This window comes from Amblyomma maculatum, chromosome 1, assembly GCF_055883805.1.
Source record: "Amblyomma maculatum isolate TAMU_Amacu chromosome 1, ASM5588380v1, whole genome shotgun sequence".
Taxonomy (NCBI): domain Eukaryota; kingdom Metazoa; phylum Arthropoda; class Arachnida; order Ixodida; family Ixodidae; genus Amblyomma; species Amblyomma maculatum.
In genome coordinates this window covers 230,249,231-230,268,253 of record NC_139344.1, presented here as the reverse complement: position 1 = coordinate 230,268,253, position 19,023 = coordinate 230,249,231, and the positions used below count along the sequence as shown (strand labels likewise).

Below are 19,023 nucleotides of genomic sequence, written 5' to 3'. Positions count from 1 at the left end.
GTACGTCGACCAGGACCAACGAAATTGGGACGTAATTCTTCCTTTTCACGTTCGCCTACAGCACGGCTGTACAGCGGATCACAGCGGATCACGAACCTGTCACTCTCAAGGTTCGTATACAGACAACATAAATACCCAAGCAAGTAGCAGGGGGGACAGCGGCCGATGTAGCTCAGTTGGAAGAGCACCGGACGCGATATTCGGAGGTCGTGGGTTCGGTTCCCACCATCGGCACGTTGTTTTTTCTTCTACTTTGTGTTTAATTATCTTTCCCCTAACCAGATTACATTACTAATTTCTGTGATTATCCAAGTAAGCATTAAAAAAAAAGACATAAAGTACCATCCCCAACGCTTTCCTTGGCCTCGCCGACTGTTGGCTTCTTTCCTTCATATATATATGTATATATATATATATATATATATATATATATATATATATATATATATATATATATATATATATATATATATATATATATATATACTTTCTTCTACTTTGTGTTTAATTATCTTTCCCCTAAACAATTTACATTACTAATTTCTGTGATTATTCAAGTCACAACTAAAAACAAACGACAAAGTAAAATCCCCCAATGCTTTCCTTGGCCTCGCCGACTGTTGGCTTCTTTCCTTCATGTATATGCGACATTTCTGGACAGAACCGAAGAGCTCCTACGACGGACCATTTGTAAAGATAAACAAATGTAAATAAAATTTTTGCAAATAGTTTAAGCAAACTTTGCAGTAGAAACACGAGCTTTATTTACACGGGGAACATAAAGTCAACTCAATGACGAAGCATAATAAACAATAAATTACACGGCAAGCAAAGTAAAAGAAAATTAACAAATTTATATAACAGCAAGGTCCTTTACATTCCTTGTAGCCACAGCATAGATTACACAGAGTGTATTAAGGCAAAGCGTTCTTTTGCAGTGAGATGGCGATTAATCTATAGGCGACAGTGTGAGGATATTTCTCCGCGTGAAGATCCCCGCATACGGTCGGCGGCCCATTTCCGGCCGGCACAGCGACCGCGGAGAAACGGGGCCACCGAACCCGAACACCCCCAGTGTGCGACGGATGGGGTGCCGGGAACAAAGGGCGGCCGGCCGCAGCGCCACAGCGTGGAAACGTCGCCCACGGGGGAGAAAGGCCGCCGGCATCGGAGCGGATCGGCGCTTGTTCTGCAAACAAAGTTGGTCCCCGTTCGGGACACGGCGCGAGACTCCCGCAACGTCCCTCGAAGCTCGGCGTGTGCCGCCGGAGAACATCACATGTTGAATAGGGAAAAGGGGAAGCGGTGAGGGCGCCACCGCGGTGGGGAGAGGGGCTACCGACCATGCAAAAAGAAGCAAAGCAATCATCCGTGACGCGTGCAGATCTTCCCCACTGCGCAAGCGCAGAGCGCCGCCTCCTCTCCCGCAAGGCTCGAGCCGCGGTGGCAGCACCGGCGGCGGGATCCCGCTCTCCCCTCCTGGCAACCATGGGGTAGTTGTTGCGCTCGAGACCCGTCGGCTGGCCGGGGAAAAATGAAGAGCGAAAGTTGGTAGCCCGGGAAGCGCCCGACGAGGAGGAAAACGAAGCGACCGCTCTGGCCGGATAAGGAACGAACGAGATGCCGCGCTCTTTTCTGGTCAAAAAGGTCAAGTACCCGGTGTCCAACCACCATGCCGGCGGACCCCGATGGTACCGCCAGCCGTCGAGCCCCACGGAGGCGGCGCCGGTGCCGAGCCCACAGCCCAGCTCGCCCAGCCGCGGCGGCGCCGTCGCCCTGCCAGCCTACGGTGAGTGTGCGCGCCGCGCTCAAGCGCCACAAGTGTACGGCTTGGGTCGCGTGTCCGCGCCGAATTATGCCCGGCTCGCTCGATAGGCGCCCGCTGCACGTAGACGCGCCGCTAGAATAGGCGCAACAGGTCCACGGGCCTCGCGACACTGGCGATCAGCTGACGAGGCACAGCAGCTGACACCCCTGCGGCAACTCGGCCGCGAACCGAAACTAAACGAGCGGCGTGCGTGGCAGGCATCGCACCAAATGCAGTTTTTCATACCGTGGCACTGAAAGTTGTATGGGTCCGTCGCAGTGTATGTATATCGCAACGACGTGCCCAGTGCCACCCGCCGTGGTTATCATGTCTGATGCTATGGAGTTGGCCGTTTTCAAACACTGCGGAAAACTAAATCGACTAGGTCTCCGCATGCGTAATTCTCACGGACATACGCCACAGCTTCGAAGTGCATTAGACATGAAGAGTAGCCCAATCTTCGTATTTTGTGCACCTGTCAGCTGCCGATGCACCCAGGGAATCGTAGCCTAAAAAAGAAAACCACTGATTTGCTTGGAGTGCAGGCGAACTTTCAAGGGCTATTGCACGTCCCAATTCAAGGTTCCTTGACATGTATGAGCGCTTGGGAATATGTTTCCTTTATTCTCTTTCTATCGTGGCCTAAATGTCCGTCATAACAGGTACGCGTGACGAACTGGAAAGTTTTAAAACTCGCAAGTACTCAATTTTACGCTATGCAGTAGCATCGGGATATATTGGTACATACTATAGCCGACGACGAAGCGCAGACAGTCAGTGGGTAGTTGGCTTAGACGACGAAGTTGGTTGCTAGTTGGCGTAGACGACGAAGTTGGTTGCCTGTAATCGCGCATATACACCGAAGGTGAAGAAGAAGAATCGTGCTCGGACCACTCTCGGACTTCGGCAGTCTTCTAGGCTCAGGGCGTTTCCTGGACTTTCGGCGCAATACCTGCTACAATATGCTATCGTCACGCCTTTTGTCTCATTCAGATCATCTCTTTCTGCGGGTTACTTTTTAACATTTTGGTACCAGACACAAAACCAGGGTGCATTAAGAAGCCGTATAGGGAGCCTCTGGTTCTGCATTTGTCCGTAAAGATGAGTGAGTGCTTGGTGGCTTCAACATATTTTGTGTGCACATAAGAAAGCCTCACTGCGCTGCAGTCGCTTGCGACAAGAAAGAGAGATTTCTGGTCGAAAACGACTAGCACAACTAAAAAAAGCAGTTTTAATTTTGGACCTAGCGTTCTTGTCACGCCATATATATCACAGCTCTGAAGTGTCGTTCCAGGTAGTGATATGGAACGGAAGCTGCTATAATGAAAACGATGCATGAGACTAACCTTCATTTCATCTTTCCCTTCCCTTTTGTTGTGCGTCGCTCTATGTGGAAACCTATGAGGGTCGTCAATGTGAAGAGGAAGGAAGAACCACGAATTTCCTTTTTTTTCTTCTCTTCCGGGAAGTAATAGCCGCGTCATACAGCATGAATCACATTTATTCTTCTCAAATTTACCTAGTGAGTAAAAATGCCGAGAAGTTCTGTTCAAAAAACGTATTGGACAGGCGTAGGTGTCGTTTCCGTCCAACAGCTGCACCGCTCACGAAAAGCCGCTGTTATAAAGCCTCAAATTGCACTCGAAAAGGGATTTCAATCATCTATTCGTTTCTTAGGGCGTAGCAGCATAAATAATGCATTTAAGTTCAATTCCATTTTATCCTCACTTCACTGGTGCCACGCATTCGTTATCGCCAAGATCGGCCACTCAGAGAAGGAAAAGGGTAGAATGGAAGTGCTTGTCCATTATGGGCGCTGCGGGCTCGTGATGCAGCCTGTGAGACTGGTGCCGCATTAAGGAAATTACTATTAGCTATGGGTGCTCCGTGATTGGCCGTCGCCCATGCGCTGACCATTCGTAATAATCAACGAAAAAGAGTGCCGGCCAATCAGGGACGGCATTCATATAACAGTCTTTGCAACCACCGCCCAGTCAGTGTTCGCTTCCTGCTTCTCCACATCGACCGCTCCGAGAGATATCTCAGTCTAGCATTTCTGCGATCGGCGGTCATCCAGGTTGTATTCGACAAATCACATTTAACCGATGATATAGTGGTTAGCTATCACACCTGCTTGCTTTTTTTTTTCGAGAAATTTAATGGCGGTGTAAATGTGCTGCTTGCTTTGTTGGTCGCCACTGTAGCTTTAGCTTTATTTCAGCTGACCCTTTATGTCCGAATCAGCGACCTGAGCAGCTCTTTCTTGTTGGCTTTCTGTACACCTGATGCTTCTCGCCTGCCTTACCGGCTTCATTTGAAGTTTAGTGGTAGTAGAAATAGTTCCCAGGACAGCAATCATCCCTTCGGCCGTGGTTTCAAGCCCACTGCTCTTCCAACATGAGGTACAAGATGTGTTTGGGAGCAGCCGCACCAAAATATGCAAGGCAATTTGGTCATCATAGTAGCGCTTGAGCACGAAGAATGAAAGTTTCACATTAAAAATGTTGGCAACGGGGCGGGGCGCTCGCGAGAAATCGTTAAGCCTAGGCATAATGACAACCAAACTACACCATTTGCTTCGAGGAGACCTCGCACGTGGTTAAACAAGCACGAAATGCGAAAAAGCATGTCTGCTAAGACCAGAAACGTAAGACGCCCAATTTTCATTCATAGTCACTGTTCACAGCACAGTGCGCGAATGCTTGCCGATGACAGGAGCTCCTGAATGGCACGTAATTATGTAAACAACAAAGAACACGTTTCATCGACACTCCTTAGAAATGCTTTTTAACTTCGAAGCATCACTATATGAATTCGCGGCGCCTCAAAGCCTCGCCAATAAGGCACAAATGTTCTGGCTAACGTAATGCACTAAATATCCGACCAGCTTTTGGATGGGATGTTAACTTTCCATCTCGTCGTCTCCCCCTCCCACCCCCCAAACTTGCACCAAGTGCTGTTTCGCAGAACTGTTTTTAAAATGTGACTTCTAGATTGCTTTCGCATGATGTGCTGCTGTTCGCCACTTTCCGGAGCTGAGATATAGGTGAAAATAAAAGTTAGGTGGTCTCTTAGATGTCATATAAGAGGAGAATGGCTAAAGCCTACCCTTCCTTTCCTATCATCTGCCTCTCATCGGTGGCCTCTTATCGGCGTTCGTTGCAGTGTTACATATAATTATAATTAGTTACAGGAAAGGAAAGGCGCAGTATCTTCCACACTTCTTTGGCCCGAGACGCCCTTGCGCCATTAAAATCCATCATCATCAGTATCTTCCACACTTCCTCCGGCAAGTGTGAGTTTGGACAGTGCACCATCGCTCCTGTCGCGTGGCGTTCCTTGGCAAGTGTTCAAGTGTAGCACTGCGGATGGCAGGAACTCTAAACAATAATCTCGTGTAATCTCACGGAATATGGCAGATCTCGCGCACTAATCTCGCGCTCAACTCTCGCGCACGGGATTTCATTTCATGAGTCTAGAAAGGCTTTCGTCTTATAAAGTGGCACATTAAGAAACAAATCAAACCAGGTTTCTGTTTTCTTAATGACATCCATCTGTGCAAATCTATCGTGCGGTAAACCTGCACCTTAAATTCCGCAAGGAGCTAACCAGTAAGGATATATACAGGAACGGCGCAGCCAATTTCGTGTTTTTTTTTTTTTTTTTTTTTTTTCTGTAGAAGCTGAGCTATGTTACAACCATGAAAGGGTGGTGCCATGGGATGAAAACGGGCTGCATTAATAAGCGGTTAGTCACAACTCAAGAAGTGCGAACAGGAGAAAGAACTCGGGTTTGATTAACTTTCTCCTTTTTGGCCTCTGGGTACAGAGGCTGACATTCAGCGCCAGTCGGACCGGATGTAGGGTAGACTATACTAGTCTGATACCAATGGTACTCATACAAACATCTCTTGCACGGTCTACGGCACTCCTATGCCAACCCTGACCTCTTCTTGTGAGTGAAAGGCAAGATCACCTGGTAAAAGAAATCTTTGGTGCGAATGACTCAGTTTGTCTGGTCGCAATAAATTTCGAGATTTAGAGGAATTTCCAAAGCAGTTTATTCGTAGGTCACGTACGCGTTCACCTGGGACAAAGAAGGCATTTTAATGTGCTTCTGTGGCGTATACAAGCGAGCAGAACTGTTTAGCTCTTGTGTGTACGAGGGTTGAGACATTCAGAAGCCTTTATTACAATATTTTCTGTGTGTGTGTGTTTGTTTTTTTTTTTTCATTTAATGCGTCCTATTTCATCTACAGGGACTGGTATCGGATGCAGGAGCCAGTGATGCCACACACGGCAACTCAAAGTATTTAACGTACGCTGACTCCAACAAAAAGTAGCGCGCTGCGTCAGCAGTCAACAAGTTGGTCGAGCTCGCGTCATTTCACGAATGCAACGTCTAATGCAACTGGTAAATAACAGCTTAATATGTCACTGCCGTTACGGCTAAAAGTTTAAATAACTGATAGAATTAAGTGCAACTGGTTAGCGCATCAATCAGCGTGATCTGATTGGCGCTTGCTGCCGAAATAAATGGACTGGTACAAGGCTCCGATCTACACAGTGAACGCAGACTTCGCTCTCTATCCCTGCTATTTTCCACAGTAGCGACGTAGAGCAGTCCAAGAAGTCGTTAGCGCCTGCGGCGCAGCACGCCTGCCAGAGCGGATACGAAAACGCGTTCAAATTTTCCTTGCACGTGCAAGTATCTGCGTGGTCGTGTTTTGGGACTGGCGAATGGAATTTGATGAAGACGGCGACGCGCAGTGCTATGAAGTGGCCGTGTAACACTTGCGATGCCAGGCTGCGGTGATGGCTTATATAGTTGCCTAATGCAGCGACCAAGGGAGCTAGCTGACATGCGCGCTTCACCATGTGTTCGATCACGTTCGCGGTCGTATGTTATTACTTTTATTTTTGATTTGTGATACATTCATCACGTGGTGTGTGACGTCGCACTGTCACGAAGGCAGATGGGCTCCAGTCGTCACCATCGCTTCAATGCCTCAGGCATTCATATCAGACATTAGCAGGCGTGCGCTCTTTCGTTCTGCGCATGCGCGAAAATACAAGAATATTTGTGCTAACGGAACACAATGAACCCGCCGTTTCCGTTGCTCCGTTTTCAGCATCATAGAGCGATTGTTTCCAGCCGCAATTGCAGACGAGCTTGGAGGTGGAGAACCGGAAGTTGACGCGAGATACCGTAGCGTATGCGCAGAACACAATATCGCGCACCAGCAAATGTCATGGGGACTTCCTTCAGTATCATTTCCCCAGGCAAGCCCTCCTAAGTATTTAGAGATGCAGCTCAGGCTGTAAAAGAAGCGAACACCTGACAAAAAGGCCATGTTTTTAGGCTATACATATTGCATCAGTCGACTATAGAAATGACATAGAGCCAGGGCATTCCTTGATGCAGCGTTGGCCTCAGATCCGTTGAGCCAAGGCAACAACCCTGTGGCGCTCGGATTTCCACATTGAAGCTGGTATCCAACACAACATATATCTGCGCGAGCCGTTGTCGGCTGGCATGTAGGACGGCGGGGCACATTAAACGGCTGCTTCGTTGTCGCTTTGGCCGCCGCTGCTGCGCTGTATGAGTGTGTTCTCTCGACGCGGCCCTGGCGCCGGCCGCGCACGCATCGGGGCCCAGCGCTTGTCGCTCGCGAAGAGCGTCCCGGGCAGCGTGGCCGGAAGCCTCGGGGCGGCCGACCATGGCAGCCGGGCCCGGGCGCGCGGCCATTAGGAAATGAAGCGCCGTACGTGACACAGCCTATCGAACAGCTTGGTCCAAAAGTCGCCGCCGGCTCTCGGTGCTTGGCAAGGAACGGAGAGAAAGAAGAAAAACTAGAAGAAATAAACCCATTTATATATACATATATGGGGATAGGGGTGCGCGGGTAGGGGGGAGGGGTAGGGCGGAGGGTCGCGATCCCTGGACGCGTGCAAAGCGGTGCAAGAAGGGGGAAGGACATCTGTCGTGCCGTCGTCATTGGCCGCGGCCTATCACGTGATCAGGGGCGTCACGTAGTTCTCGCACTAATTACCTGTTCAGCCACGAGCGCGCAATTAGAAGACTTCAATATATATACGGGCCATTTTGCCGGCACCCCTCACCCACGCCTTTTCCCTGCGCGCGACCCACGCCGCATTTTGCTGGCCGCCCACGGCCGCCGCTGGGAAGCGCGGCGCGCGTACGCGGCCGCTTCATTACGGCACATGGCTGACGGTGCTCGCGGCCCGTCTGTTAGGTCGGAAACGCTAATTGCGTATACACTAGAACGGCTTTCCGAATTAGTGCCGCCGTCGGTTCATGCCCGAGGCTCCCGCTCCTGTGTCATGAAGCGTCACCGCACAACGGACGCGCTGCTCCTGAGAGAGGCAGCTGCCTGCACCCCTCCTTCTGTATATATATATAAATATATATACACAAACAATTGACGCCATACGTACTCTGGGGCGCCTGCACAACCTGCATGCTTGTTTTACACACACTCTCGGGACGTTGAAGCCACAAACAACTCTGGCTGCTGGGGTCGTTGTGTTGCACCACATATCGTCTACGGGAGCATTTGGTTACCCGTTGAAAGGGGAATGAGCATAATTCTCGCTGGATTAAATTAGGAAAGATGACGACACAAAGATCAATCTTTTTTTGCTCCCAAAACGACGCCTCGATTTGAAAGTGCGTGACCAACACTAAACACGCGCGGTTGGGCCTGGACACAATTTTTGAAACCATAGAACTTCCACAACTGCCGTGAAGAAAGCGATAACAATTACCTCCCTCCCCCTCTCACACACACACTCTAATCCCCTCACCCAGAAAAGTCTCACAGGCTACGTCGTGCTTTCGTGCTTCGGACTCTTGCGGACTTTTGCTCCCCCCTTCCCCCCTTTCCCCATCCCCCTGGGCACTAAGAGTGTCGGCACTAATTTTAGGCCGACATAACCTGTGTACTTGTATCCCCTCCCCGTAAATAAATTTATGGAAAAAAATTGTACTTAACACTTCGCATTCGCACAAACCAGGCTCCACTGTCGCAGTGAACCTTTTTCTTTGCTGATGGCTGAGAGAGATCTTATGCTATCAAAATATAGCTGCTATAATTCGGACGCAAAAGTATGAAGCTATACTGGTGCCGCAAGAAACAAATACAGGATTTTAAAAATCGCCCCGCAGGGCTCTAAAAAGCTGCGCGCAGCAAATTGGCTGCCGTACTATATAGCTTGTATGTAATATGGTAAACGCCGTCAGCACCGCTCGACTGTTCCTCCTCTTCTTTAATGCAAGCATGATTGAATGTGGAGCAGTCGATAAGAGAAGAGCGGAGAAGAAGGAGAAAAAAAGAAGCAAGCCGTCAACATTAAAAAAAAAAAAAAGTCAAGCAAACCGTCGATATTTTCCGAGGCAAACTATTTACGTCCCCAGGGAACAAAGGCAGAGGACGGTGGCACAAGCTCAGGCAGTGACGCGTTTTTTTTTTTCTTTCCACTACGGCTCTGCTTTTTTTATACTTTATTTTCACAGAATGGAATGAAATAGAGAACCGTGCCGCGATCATCCATCACAAACGGCAGGTGAGGAGAGAGAGTCAGCCTTGTTTGTTGCAGGTTCACAATCGCCTGCGAAACAGTGCGTGAACGCCTTCTCATGTTTAACGTAACTTGCCCGTGGCTTTCCCTTTTACACTGTTTTCGCCCTTCTATGCACATCCTTCTGGCTATTTTTTGTTGTTTTTGTTTTGTCTTGCTTTGCCCGGCCGAAAGGGAGCGGTTCAGACGTGTCATACGGGAAGCCTGCGTTGCGTGCTTTCCTGTTGACACGGGCGTCCCCAGCTCAGCGCCGCTTCTCTTGACGCACCTGTAGGCTGCATGCCTTTGCACGGGAACTTGCGTGGACGCCCCCAGATGTTGACAGGCGGCCATTCTTGACAAATGCATTAGGGCGAGGAATGCGGTGACGCAGACGTCTGGAGGGAGGTGGACGTGCGCGACGAGGCCGGGAATGCGTTAATGATCTCATCGAAGTGAGCTCTGCGCGATACCACAGGAAATTACTGCAAGATTAACCCAAGATGGAATGGCCGAGTGTCAGTGTCCCCAAGTCGTTAGTGTGACTGATAAATGTCTTACCTAAGAATATACGTTATGCGATGACGCATAGCATATATTTTTAGTAACTCAATATTTAAGACCGGAACTTCTTGCCATGCAAAGAATTGAAATAGGGTAAGCCATTACGCTTTCAACGCTCCGGCTTACACAGAAGGATTCTTTATAATCTTCAAGCTTTAAAGAAACGTCATGTTTTGAAGTTAATGCGGTCAACGCAATTACAGTTCAGACGCTAGATGGCATGTCTAATGTATGGTTAGGAGATGTGAAAGCCTGATATAGTACCGCGAATTTTATCAACGAAAAAGGAAGTGTTAATGTTTGAAACCGACCAGCCAGTACCAATTGGGCACAAAGAATAACACATAAACGCACTGCAAAAGAACTCCTAGAGCACTGTGCAATTTACACTGCTGAAATGCGGCGCATCATGCTTGCTCTCAATATCATTATCAACTAAATGCACCGTCGTTATCACTGCTACTGTCATCATTGTCATTATCACTAATTGCGGCGTTTTTCTCATCGTTACTGTCATCCTCACGGTAGACAGGGAGAATTGTGATGTGCGTTTCATGGTCTCTGGCGTGACACACTTGGTTAAAGTACGTGGCTAGGGATCCGAGGGACGGAGCTCCGATTCCCGATGGAGACAAAACATTTTTCTGATGACGTCACCAGGATGTTTGACAAATGACACATCAGCGCACGGATTCGATGCACAGATTCGATGCACAGATCTCGCGCACATCTTGCGCACAACTTTCGCGCTCTGGATTTCGTTCCATGAGCCTAAAAAGGCTTTCGCCTTAAGATTGCACGCCTTCATAAATTGTTCGGCCTGTGTAATTGTGGTGGGCTGATTTAAACCATCGTTGCTGCTAGCAAGTTATGCAACATTGCATACAATAATTGCACACATCAAGTTGCATATGAAGACTTTACTGCTCAGTCATATTCTCAGTTAAAGAATCTTTTTTTTTTTATATATAATGTTGTTTATTTCCTCAAGGCATAAAAGAATGCGTAAAAAAGAAAAAAAAAGAAAAATGGGTATTAAGTTAAAGAAGGAAGGTTGCCCGATCTAATAATGCCCAAGAGAGAACGATGATGTGGACCCTGCGTTCAAGCAATATAAGATGACGGGTTGCTTGGCGGGAGATTCTCTGCTGTCAGGTGCCGAATCCTTGTCGCCTTCAGTTCCGGGAAACCCCACAACAATTGGTGAATATATGCCTCACTGTTATGTGAGTTACAGACAGGACACCCTGGACGTGGATGTAATTATTGATATTGAGGCCATGTTCGAGTCACAGCGGGTGTGAGGGCAAACCCGACCGGAATCCTCCGAAGCGCAACATCCTTTGCGTGGGTAAGACCGCGGGGGGAGGACTAGCTAACACGGAGGGACAAGATCACGTGTGCGGCGCTGGAGGTGTTGCTTTCTTGTGAGAAGGAGGGTGGCATCATCCATACTGAGGAACCGTGGCATTGAGGAGGGCAGAGTCGCCTGGCGGATTGCAGGATCTGTAGAGCTTTGTGAACTGAATAGGTCCGTGGGACCCACTTGATTCGAACGGTTTGCGAGATGCGAGCCGCGACAGATGTATATTCTGGCAGATTTCTGGGCTGCAGCTGACACGTCGGAGTAGGCGGGTTACTGGAAGGGCTAGGTGCGGATGAAAATTTTTCCTGTAGGCAGCAAGGTAACGGCAGCTACACAGTGAAGCCCATCTTGGACGGCTACCAGCTCAGCATAGAAAGAAGAATGAGATTCTGCGAATTGAAACCTGGATGTCTTATTAAGTGCAGGCTTGCAAGGACAGTAAAGTGCAGTTGTCGTTTCGCATCCGTCAATGCTGGCATCTAAATATATAATTATCGAGCCGCGGGGCAGCTTGGTATCTTTTTCCGTTATCCTTTCACGAAGGGACGATGCCGCATAAGATGAAGCTGGTCGATGATTTTTTTATTATTATTATTTACTGCCGACTCAATGCAAGGTTGTTGTCGCTTAGCTGAACAAAATTCCATGGTGGAAAAACTGGCGGTGGTGGCGACATAATGGTGTGCGATGAAGCAAAGGCTCGGAGTGCTCGCAGTGAGTGCAAAGGGGTGGCCTTAATGTTACGAGCATCACGTCGTTGCTTCGCCAACTCATCTAATATGTTGACCTGAGCGTTTTCTTAAGTGCCACGATCGGTGTTATGCAGGGAAGGCAAGTGATGGTTCGCATATATCCTCTCTATTGACTGCTTCCAGGCGATCCCATTGAGCTCTTGTCAAGTGCTGAAAGTGTGCTTGATAAATGAGGCGCGGTTGCAGAACTGCTGTCACTAAATGTCGTGCTACGTGGGAGCTAGCACCTGAGCGAGATGTCTGATTAAGCCGAAGGTATGCATCGCCTGTTTTTTTAGCCTGAGATTGCCAGGTGGTCCCCGATCTCGACTGATGGATCGACAATCTCAGGATTTTCAATGTTGGATTTTCTTGAAGTGGGATTCCAGACAGTTGGAGACGGATCGGCGTCGCAGTGAGTTTATGGCTACCGCGGCGGTTGGCCACCGACGCGAACGTAGTTTTGCTCCTGCAAAGCTGTAAACCAACAGATTTAGCATAACTGGCAGTAATATCCAAGGCTGACTGTAAGGCCGCCGCTTCAGTCAACAGGTCATGGTGAGTACTCCACACCGTGATACCATAAGCATAGAGAAAGCATTTGACGTCATGCAAGGGGAACGAAGGCAATGTTAAATAACGTTGGCGACAGTACCGACACCTGGGGTACACCGCAGACAGCGAAAAATGATCCGATTGAGTCGCCACTAAGCCGTACGACAAAACTGCGTACCATAAGAGGGAAATGCAGCATGTCAGAACTGCAGCATGTCTAATGTTATCCTATGCTTTTTCTGGGTGTGGAGCGTTGTAATCGCCTCCGACTAGAATCTGGCACCCTGGGTAGAAGCTGGTTTCTTCCTTGCGCGATGTAGTTATCTTTTTTAATCAGCGCTTCTCGGCTCAGGCACGATGACTATACACAAGCGTTCAGTCGTTAATAGCATGCCCAATATAGGCGTTGCATTTTTTGCGTGGAGCTGTTGTATTGTGAACTCTGTGAACAGTCGCATAGCGGCTGTACTAAAAGCGATCAATTTCCCTTAATTTCATCGAACAATGGAGGCCATACGAAATAGGTTCAAATCACTAAAAGGTCGAATTAAGAATGCATTCCTGTTTGACAGTAACTGAAGTAAACCTTCATTTCTTGACTATTATAATGTTGGATTGAACTCAAGCTCTGAAACGTGCATTGAATAAATGATTTTGCAATCTAGATTTTATTGTCCTGTTATACCGTAAGGTGGAACTTTATTGAAGGCAGACGACAGAATTTGCATCACAAGCTGAGACAGCCACCACTATATCGCTTTATTGGTGGCGCACCATACGCAACATGCGGAGCTCTCGCGTTCGCATATACCGGTGCGATGCGGTCTTTTCTTCTAATTTATTTCTTGTTACCTCATATCTAAAAACTTCCCCGGTTAATTTCGCAACAAAAGCATCAATCCAAAACAACATAAAAATTAACATTACCATAGCCCCAAAGAAATCTGGCTTCTTTCGGAACGTATCGTCCCGAGGCCCTTTACAGCTCTGTTCTTGTATGCTCATAGCACGGCAAAGGACTCGGTTGTGGCTGCATATGACAAAATTTGCACAAGAGGCTTCTCGCTAAGTCTCAAATAGACACCTTCGATGACGTCCCAAGTGACATTTTCGGTATAACAAGGCGGGCTATTCAGCCGCCATGGTGCTGAATGAACACTCTCAATGTTAGGTTGCTTAGCATGAATACATTAAAATGTAGGTGGTGACACAGCTACTGCCGTACCTAATCTTGTAGAGCGCTTTACGCGACATGAGGACGTGAGTTCGGATCCCTCCAGAAGCATGTGGCTGCCTTTTCTACTCATTCTAAGTTCACTCACAGCAAAGAAATATCCACCTATTTTCTCTCATTAACAAAATAAGCAATAAATAGCATAACAAGGAACTTTCTCCCTATCCTTTCCGTGGCCTCAGAGACGTTATCTTCCAAAAGCGCGCGCGTGTGTGTGTGTGTGTGTGTGTGTGCGTGCGTGTGTGTGTGTGTGCGTGCGTGCGTGCGTGTGTGTGTGTGTGTGTGTGTGCGTGCGTGCGTGCGTGTGTGTGTGTGTGTGTGTGTGTGTGTGTGTGTGTGTGTGTGTGTGTGTGTGTGTGTGTGTGTGTGTGTGTGTGTGTGTGTGTGTGTGTGTGTGTGTGTGTGTGTGTGTGTGTGTGTGTGTGTGTGTGTGTGTGTGTGTGTGTGTGTGTGTGTGTGTGTGTGTGTGTGTGTGTGTGTGTGTGTGTGTGTGTGTGTGTGTGTGTGTGTGTGTGTGTGTGTGTGTGTGTGTGTGTGTGTGTGTGTGTGTGTGTGTGTGTGTGTGTGTGTGTGTGTGTGTGTGTTTTAAATCGTCTTGAAAGACAGCTGTCTGCAATGTTTGCCTTGACGCAAAGTAGCTTTTCTTTCCCGGCCTTCAGCGATAACTTTCGCAATGAAAACCATTCCACATCACAACGGGGCAACTTCATCTTCCTTTTCGCAGTTTTTCCACTATATATCTGAATTCTACTTGCCATTTATCGTAATATTTGCCAAAACAATACCGTTGTTTGCGGAAAAGATTTCGCCTCCTGCATTTAACATTGCATCGAAAGATTAACGGTGACCGTCCCGTCGACGCGCGAGCTCTATCCTTCATCGCTAAATCCCGTGAGCTCGTCACGAGAAGGTGTGCAAACTCCGAGCGTGCCATCCAGCCGCGTTTGTCATGTGTCACCGCTGCTAGCGTCGACGGCGTAAGCGAGGCAGCGTCAATCAGGTCCGCGTCGTCTTTTTCACCTGCGTAGCTACGGCCGCCGCCGCAGCTGCAGCCTCGTGGAGGACGCCAAAATAACCGCTCCGGGATCGATCACAGCGTGCGGCGACCACAGTGGGCGTGCGGCCGCTTACGCAGGGATGGCAGCAGCGAAAAGAAAGCACCAGGCGTCCCCCCCTTCCCGCACAAACGGCAATTTCCCTCTGTCAACGATGTTTTTCTCTGTCGGTGATATGGCGGAGCTACACGCGCTGCGTGAACCACGATGGCGCCCGTGTTTACGGTCGCGAGAGGCCACTAATGAGAAGCCCTTCTAATTTTCTCCGCCTAGCCGCTCTGGCCAAGGCCTACTGGGCTCTGGACTAGCACAGATAGCACTGCGCCAGCGTTCCTGTTCTAGTTGATCTCCTTTGCCGCTAAAGTCGCGGCTGAGCGAAGGACGTGGCGCTACTCGCACTCTTTTGCCAGGAGTCGATAGGAGAATGTTTGCACTCGTTACTGGATGGCATTCTCACGATTTCATCTGCCGCAACATTAAGTGTGCTGACCTTCGCTGCCTATCGGAACCAAACTGTTATCATTATTTGTGGGTGGGCACAAAAATGACGCGAGGAAGGTTATAAAGTTTAACCCCACTTCCTACTTTAGTGACCACGAAATGAAGACATTTAGACAACGCTGTATTTTTTTATACATACGTTTGCAAATTTTATATTCTTCCAACTTACGTTTGCTTGTCAATGGGCCAAAGCGTGTCCACGCAGGTATCTATCGGATCTCAAGTTTCGAGTATTCTACTGTAAAACTACGTTGAGGAAAAGTACTCGAAAGGTTGTAATGGTGCCTGCGCCATATTTTTCAATTCTCTCAACACAAGTCTGGTGCTCTGAAATGCGGCTAATGTGCAGCTCGCTACTGACGACCAAACGACTTCAGAGCTGTCGCGAAAAAAAAAAAAAAAAAGAAAGAAAGAAAGGAACAAAAATAAAAAAAAACAGTTTGTCAGAGCGCTCTCAGCGACCTCATGTCGAATTAGATTTGGCTCTCACTTTGCTCGAACGGGGTGGATATCAATAACCTTCCGGATTTTTATAGGCTCTGAATTATTCGTCAGCCGTAAAAAAAAAATCATCATAAGTCAATCGTTTCGGCTGACACAAAATTTAGCATGAAGTGATATTGAAACACCAAAATTGGTATCGCCTCTACCTCTAGAGATCCACGCTTTCACTTGCGTACATAACTGAGAAAGCAGCTTAAAGTTGTCGCTTAGCATAAAGCTGTCTGTTTAGTACAAGTTAGAATTCGAAACCGCAGAGGCTATATACACGCAGTCTGCGAAAACGTTTAGCTACGTACTCCAATATACACTTACTGCGCAACACTGTGAAAACAGTAGTCGCCAAAATTACGTACCACACCGCCGCTCATAATTTCTCTACTCCGTCCCTCAACTACTTCGCCGAGGAGTGAAACCTACGAACGCCGGAGGCAGCTTCCTCAAATATTATCTCCCTACGCACAAGCCTGGAAGCAGTATATGGCGTCGTCACAGGTCGGAATATTTTGTTTTTCAGCATTATCAGGCGGCCTGTTGACGCTTTGGGAGGAAACAGCATTTTGAGATATTAGCTTTTAACGGATAACTAACACTGTTAAAGCACAAATGCACAAATTTTATTTCAAATCACCAGCTTATCCAGTGTTGGGTATGTTTAGATATGTACTGCGGAATAGAAACCTAATCGTTACTCTTGTTATACGGGCACATTTAATAAACAAGCAAGTCGAGGGCCCCTAATAATGAACCCGAGGAAATTGCATCGGCACTACATAATGGCATGACAGTGTTAACTTCCTTTGAGAGTTTCGATAAACTAGCACCAAACAATGTGTTATAAGATGTCACGCCGATTGTTTCATATGAGAAAAAACATCAGCTCGCAGCTTTCTCAAACATTTTCTCGGATATATATATATATATATATATATATATATATATATATATTCGAAGGTCATGGGTTCGGTTCCCACCAGCGGCACGTTGTTTTTCCTTCTACTTTGTGTTTATCTTTCGCCTAAATAGATCACATTACTAACTTATGTGATTACCGAAGCAAAAAAAAAAAGACAAAGTACCATCCCCAGTGCTTTCCTTGGACTCTCCGACTGTTGGCTTTTTTTCCTTCGTATATATATACAAGGACTTTTTTATAGAGCTGCTGTAATTTCAGTCATGCACATGTAGGAATCCTTTAGGAGAGTACATGATCGTCCACTCTTAGGGTGAACACCTGAAGAGGCGTCTGCTCTCTTGGAAGGGGCGTTGCGCCCGACGCGGCCGCATATCGCAGCGACGTGGAGCTTGCATTGGAATACCTGGCGGCGGTGCTTCGTAAAGGCTGTCATTGCACTTCGATGCGCAACCGGGTTGGGAGCACTGTCGCTCTGAAGAGAGCGACAACGCACTCACGTGTTCACGCTAAGAGTGAACGATCGTCCCTGCGGTGTACAGCTCTCGACGAATGGCCACAATGAGATTGCCTTCGTTTTTTTTTTTTTTTTTGGGGGGGGGGGGGGGGAGGGGGGCAGTCATTCTTTGCCTTAGTGCTTTTTTTATTTACATGCCTTTTTTTTTCGCAACAAAAGAGCTATCTTATATGTTCTATTAGTCTAATTTCAACTATAAACAATTAAGCAAATAGTCGTTGTGGGTACAGCTGCAATTACCATTCCCCAGCGTGTATATCCGTGAGGGTTTCACAAAGTACCGCCGAACGTTCGAGACAGACTTTCGGGCGTTCGAAGTCACCTCGTGACATGTGTGCAACACCCGAGTGCTATTTTGAGTGATTTCTATAAAGCGAAAAATGGCCAACGGCAACTAGTGGCCGCGCAGGGCACCTCAGCAGTGCTCTATTTACCAACCTGTGTTTTTATAATGCGTAAGCATTGTATGGCTATGTAGGCGGGTTTCGCATGGGCGGGAACTTGTCGGAGCTGTAAAAGAGGAACTAGTTGGTATGTCGTAAAAAGAATGGTACCATCGGATAGAGCGTCAAGGAAAGGTGTGCATGTGACAAAACGGCTGATGTGAGGTAATTAGGTAATTAAGTAAAGCCAATGAGGTGTATAATTGGGAGCCAAGATGGCCGCCAGTCAACTTTCGGTTTGGGTTCTCAGCTTCCGGCCACGTGTCTCAGTGGAACGTTCTTGTCATTAACGCATCAGAGTTTACCGGCGTTCTATAATCAGTTTACAGGAAAGGAAAGGCGCAGTATCTGTCACTCGCAGAATCCCGCTGACAACACAGAAACGCTCAGGATTATGCATTTCTCCAGTGCATATTCTGCAGTGATCTCGGAAAATTTTTAAGTGAAGCGTTTCCCTGAGGTAGATGGCCGTCATTATGTTGCATAACTGAAAACTTCGCCTTTAACAGCTGAACGTTTTGCAGGTGTCTCATTTAGGAGAGCTATCGATTTCGCATTAGTTAGCGTTTCCTTTCTTTATGTTCGGCAAACAAGACAAAACTAAGTTCAGAGTGCATTTGCAGAGGATAAGTTGAAGCACATAATTCTAACATGGCACTGTCTATTTCGCTTGGTTCTATGCACAGAATATTATTGCTAACGCCTTGTACAAGCTCCACAGCCCAACTGAAAAAAAAAAAAAAAAAAAAAAAAAGCGATGTTCAAAAGTCATAGTGGCCGACCTTGGGTCAAGCTAGGACAATAAGGCTGGGCCGAGGTTGGGAATGCTTATTGGCATTGCATCAGTCGACCTCCGGTTGCCGCCATATGTTAAGCCGGAAGCCAACATTGCAGGCCCTGTCCACCCACGGAAAGCAAAACGTTGCCCAAACAGCCATTTTAAACTATTCAGGAAACGTTTCGCTTTCCTTGGGTGTACAGTTTCAGTTGGGTGCTATAGGACTCTGGAGAAGAGAGGAGCATCACATCAGCGGATGGACATGCTCATCTATCTCCGGCGTACGAGCGTTATTTCTATGACACACAGGGAGAAAAGGAAACAGAAAGATCAGGGAAACAAACAGCACTGTGGTTATGGTATGGTTCTTTAATGCGCTCTAACGCCCCATATCACACGACCGCCTTTTCGAATTTCGCCACTATCAAAATGCTCCCGCCACACCCGGGATTCGATCCCGGTCGTAAAAAGGATGGTT

General features: G+C 47.7%; 1 protein-coding gene across 1 annotated transcript in view; it reads left to right on the top strand.

Annotated features, from left to right (window-relative positions):
• The first annotated feature begins 1,620 nt into the window (after window positions 1-1,620).
• Window positions 1,621-19,023, top strand: part of LOC146205869 (uncharacterized) — a 47,704-nt gene continuing 30,301 nt past the window's right edge. Inside the window, exon 1 of the mRNA XM_084586965.1 lies at window positions 1,621-1,789. Coding sequence (XP_084443091.1) covers window positions 1,621-1,789 — 169 coding nt within the window. The remainder of the gene's footprint in view (window positions 1,790-19,023) is intronic.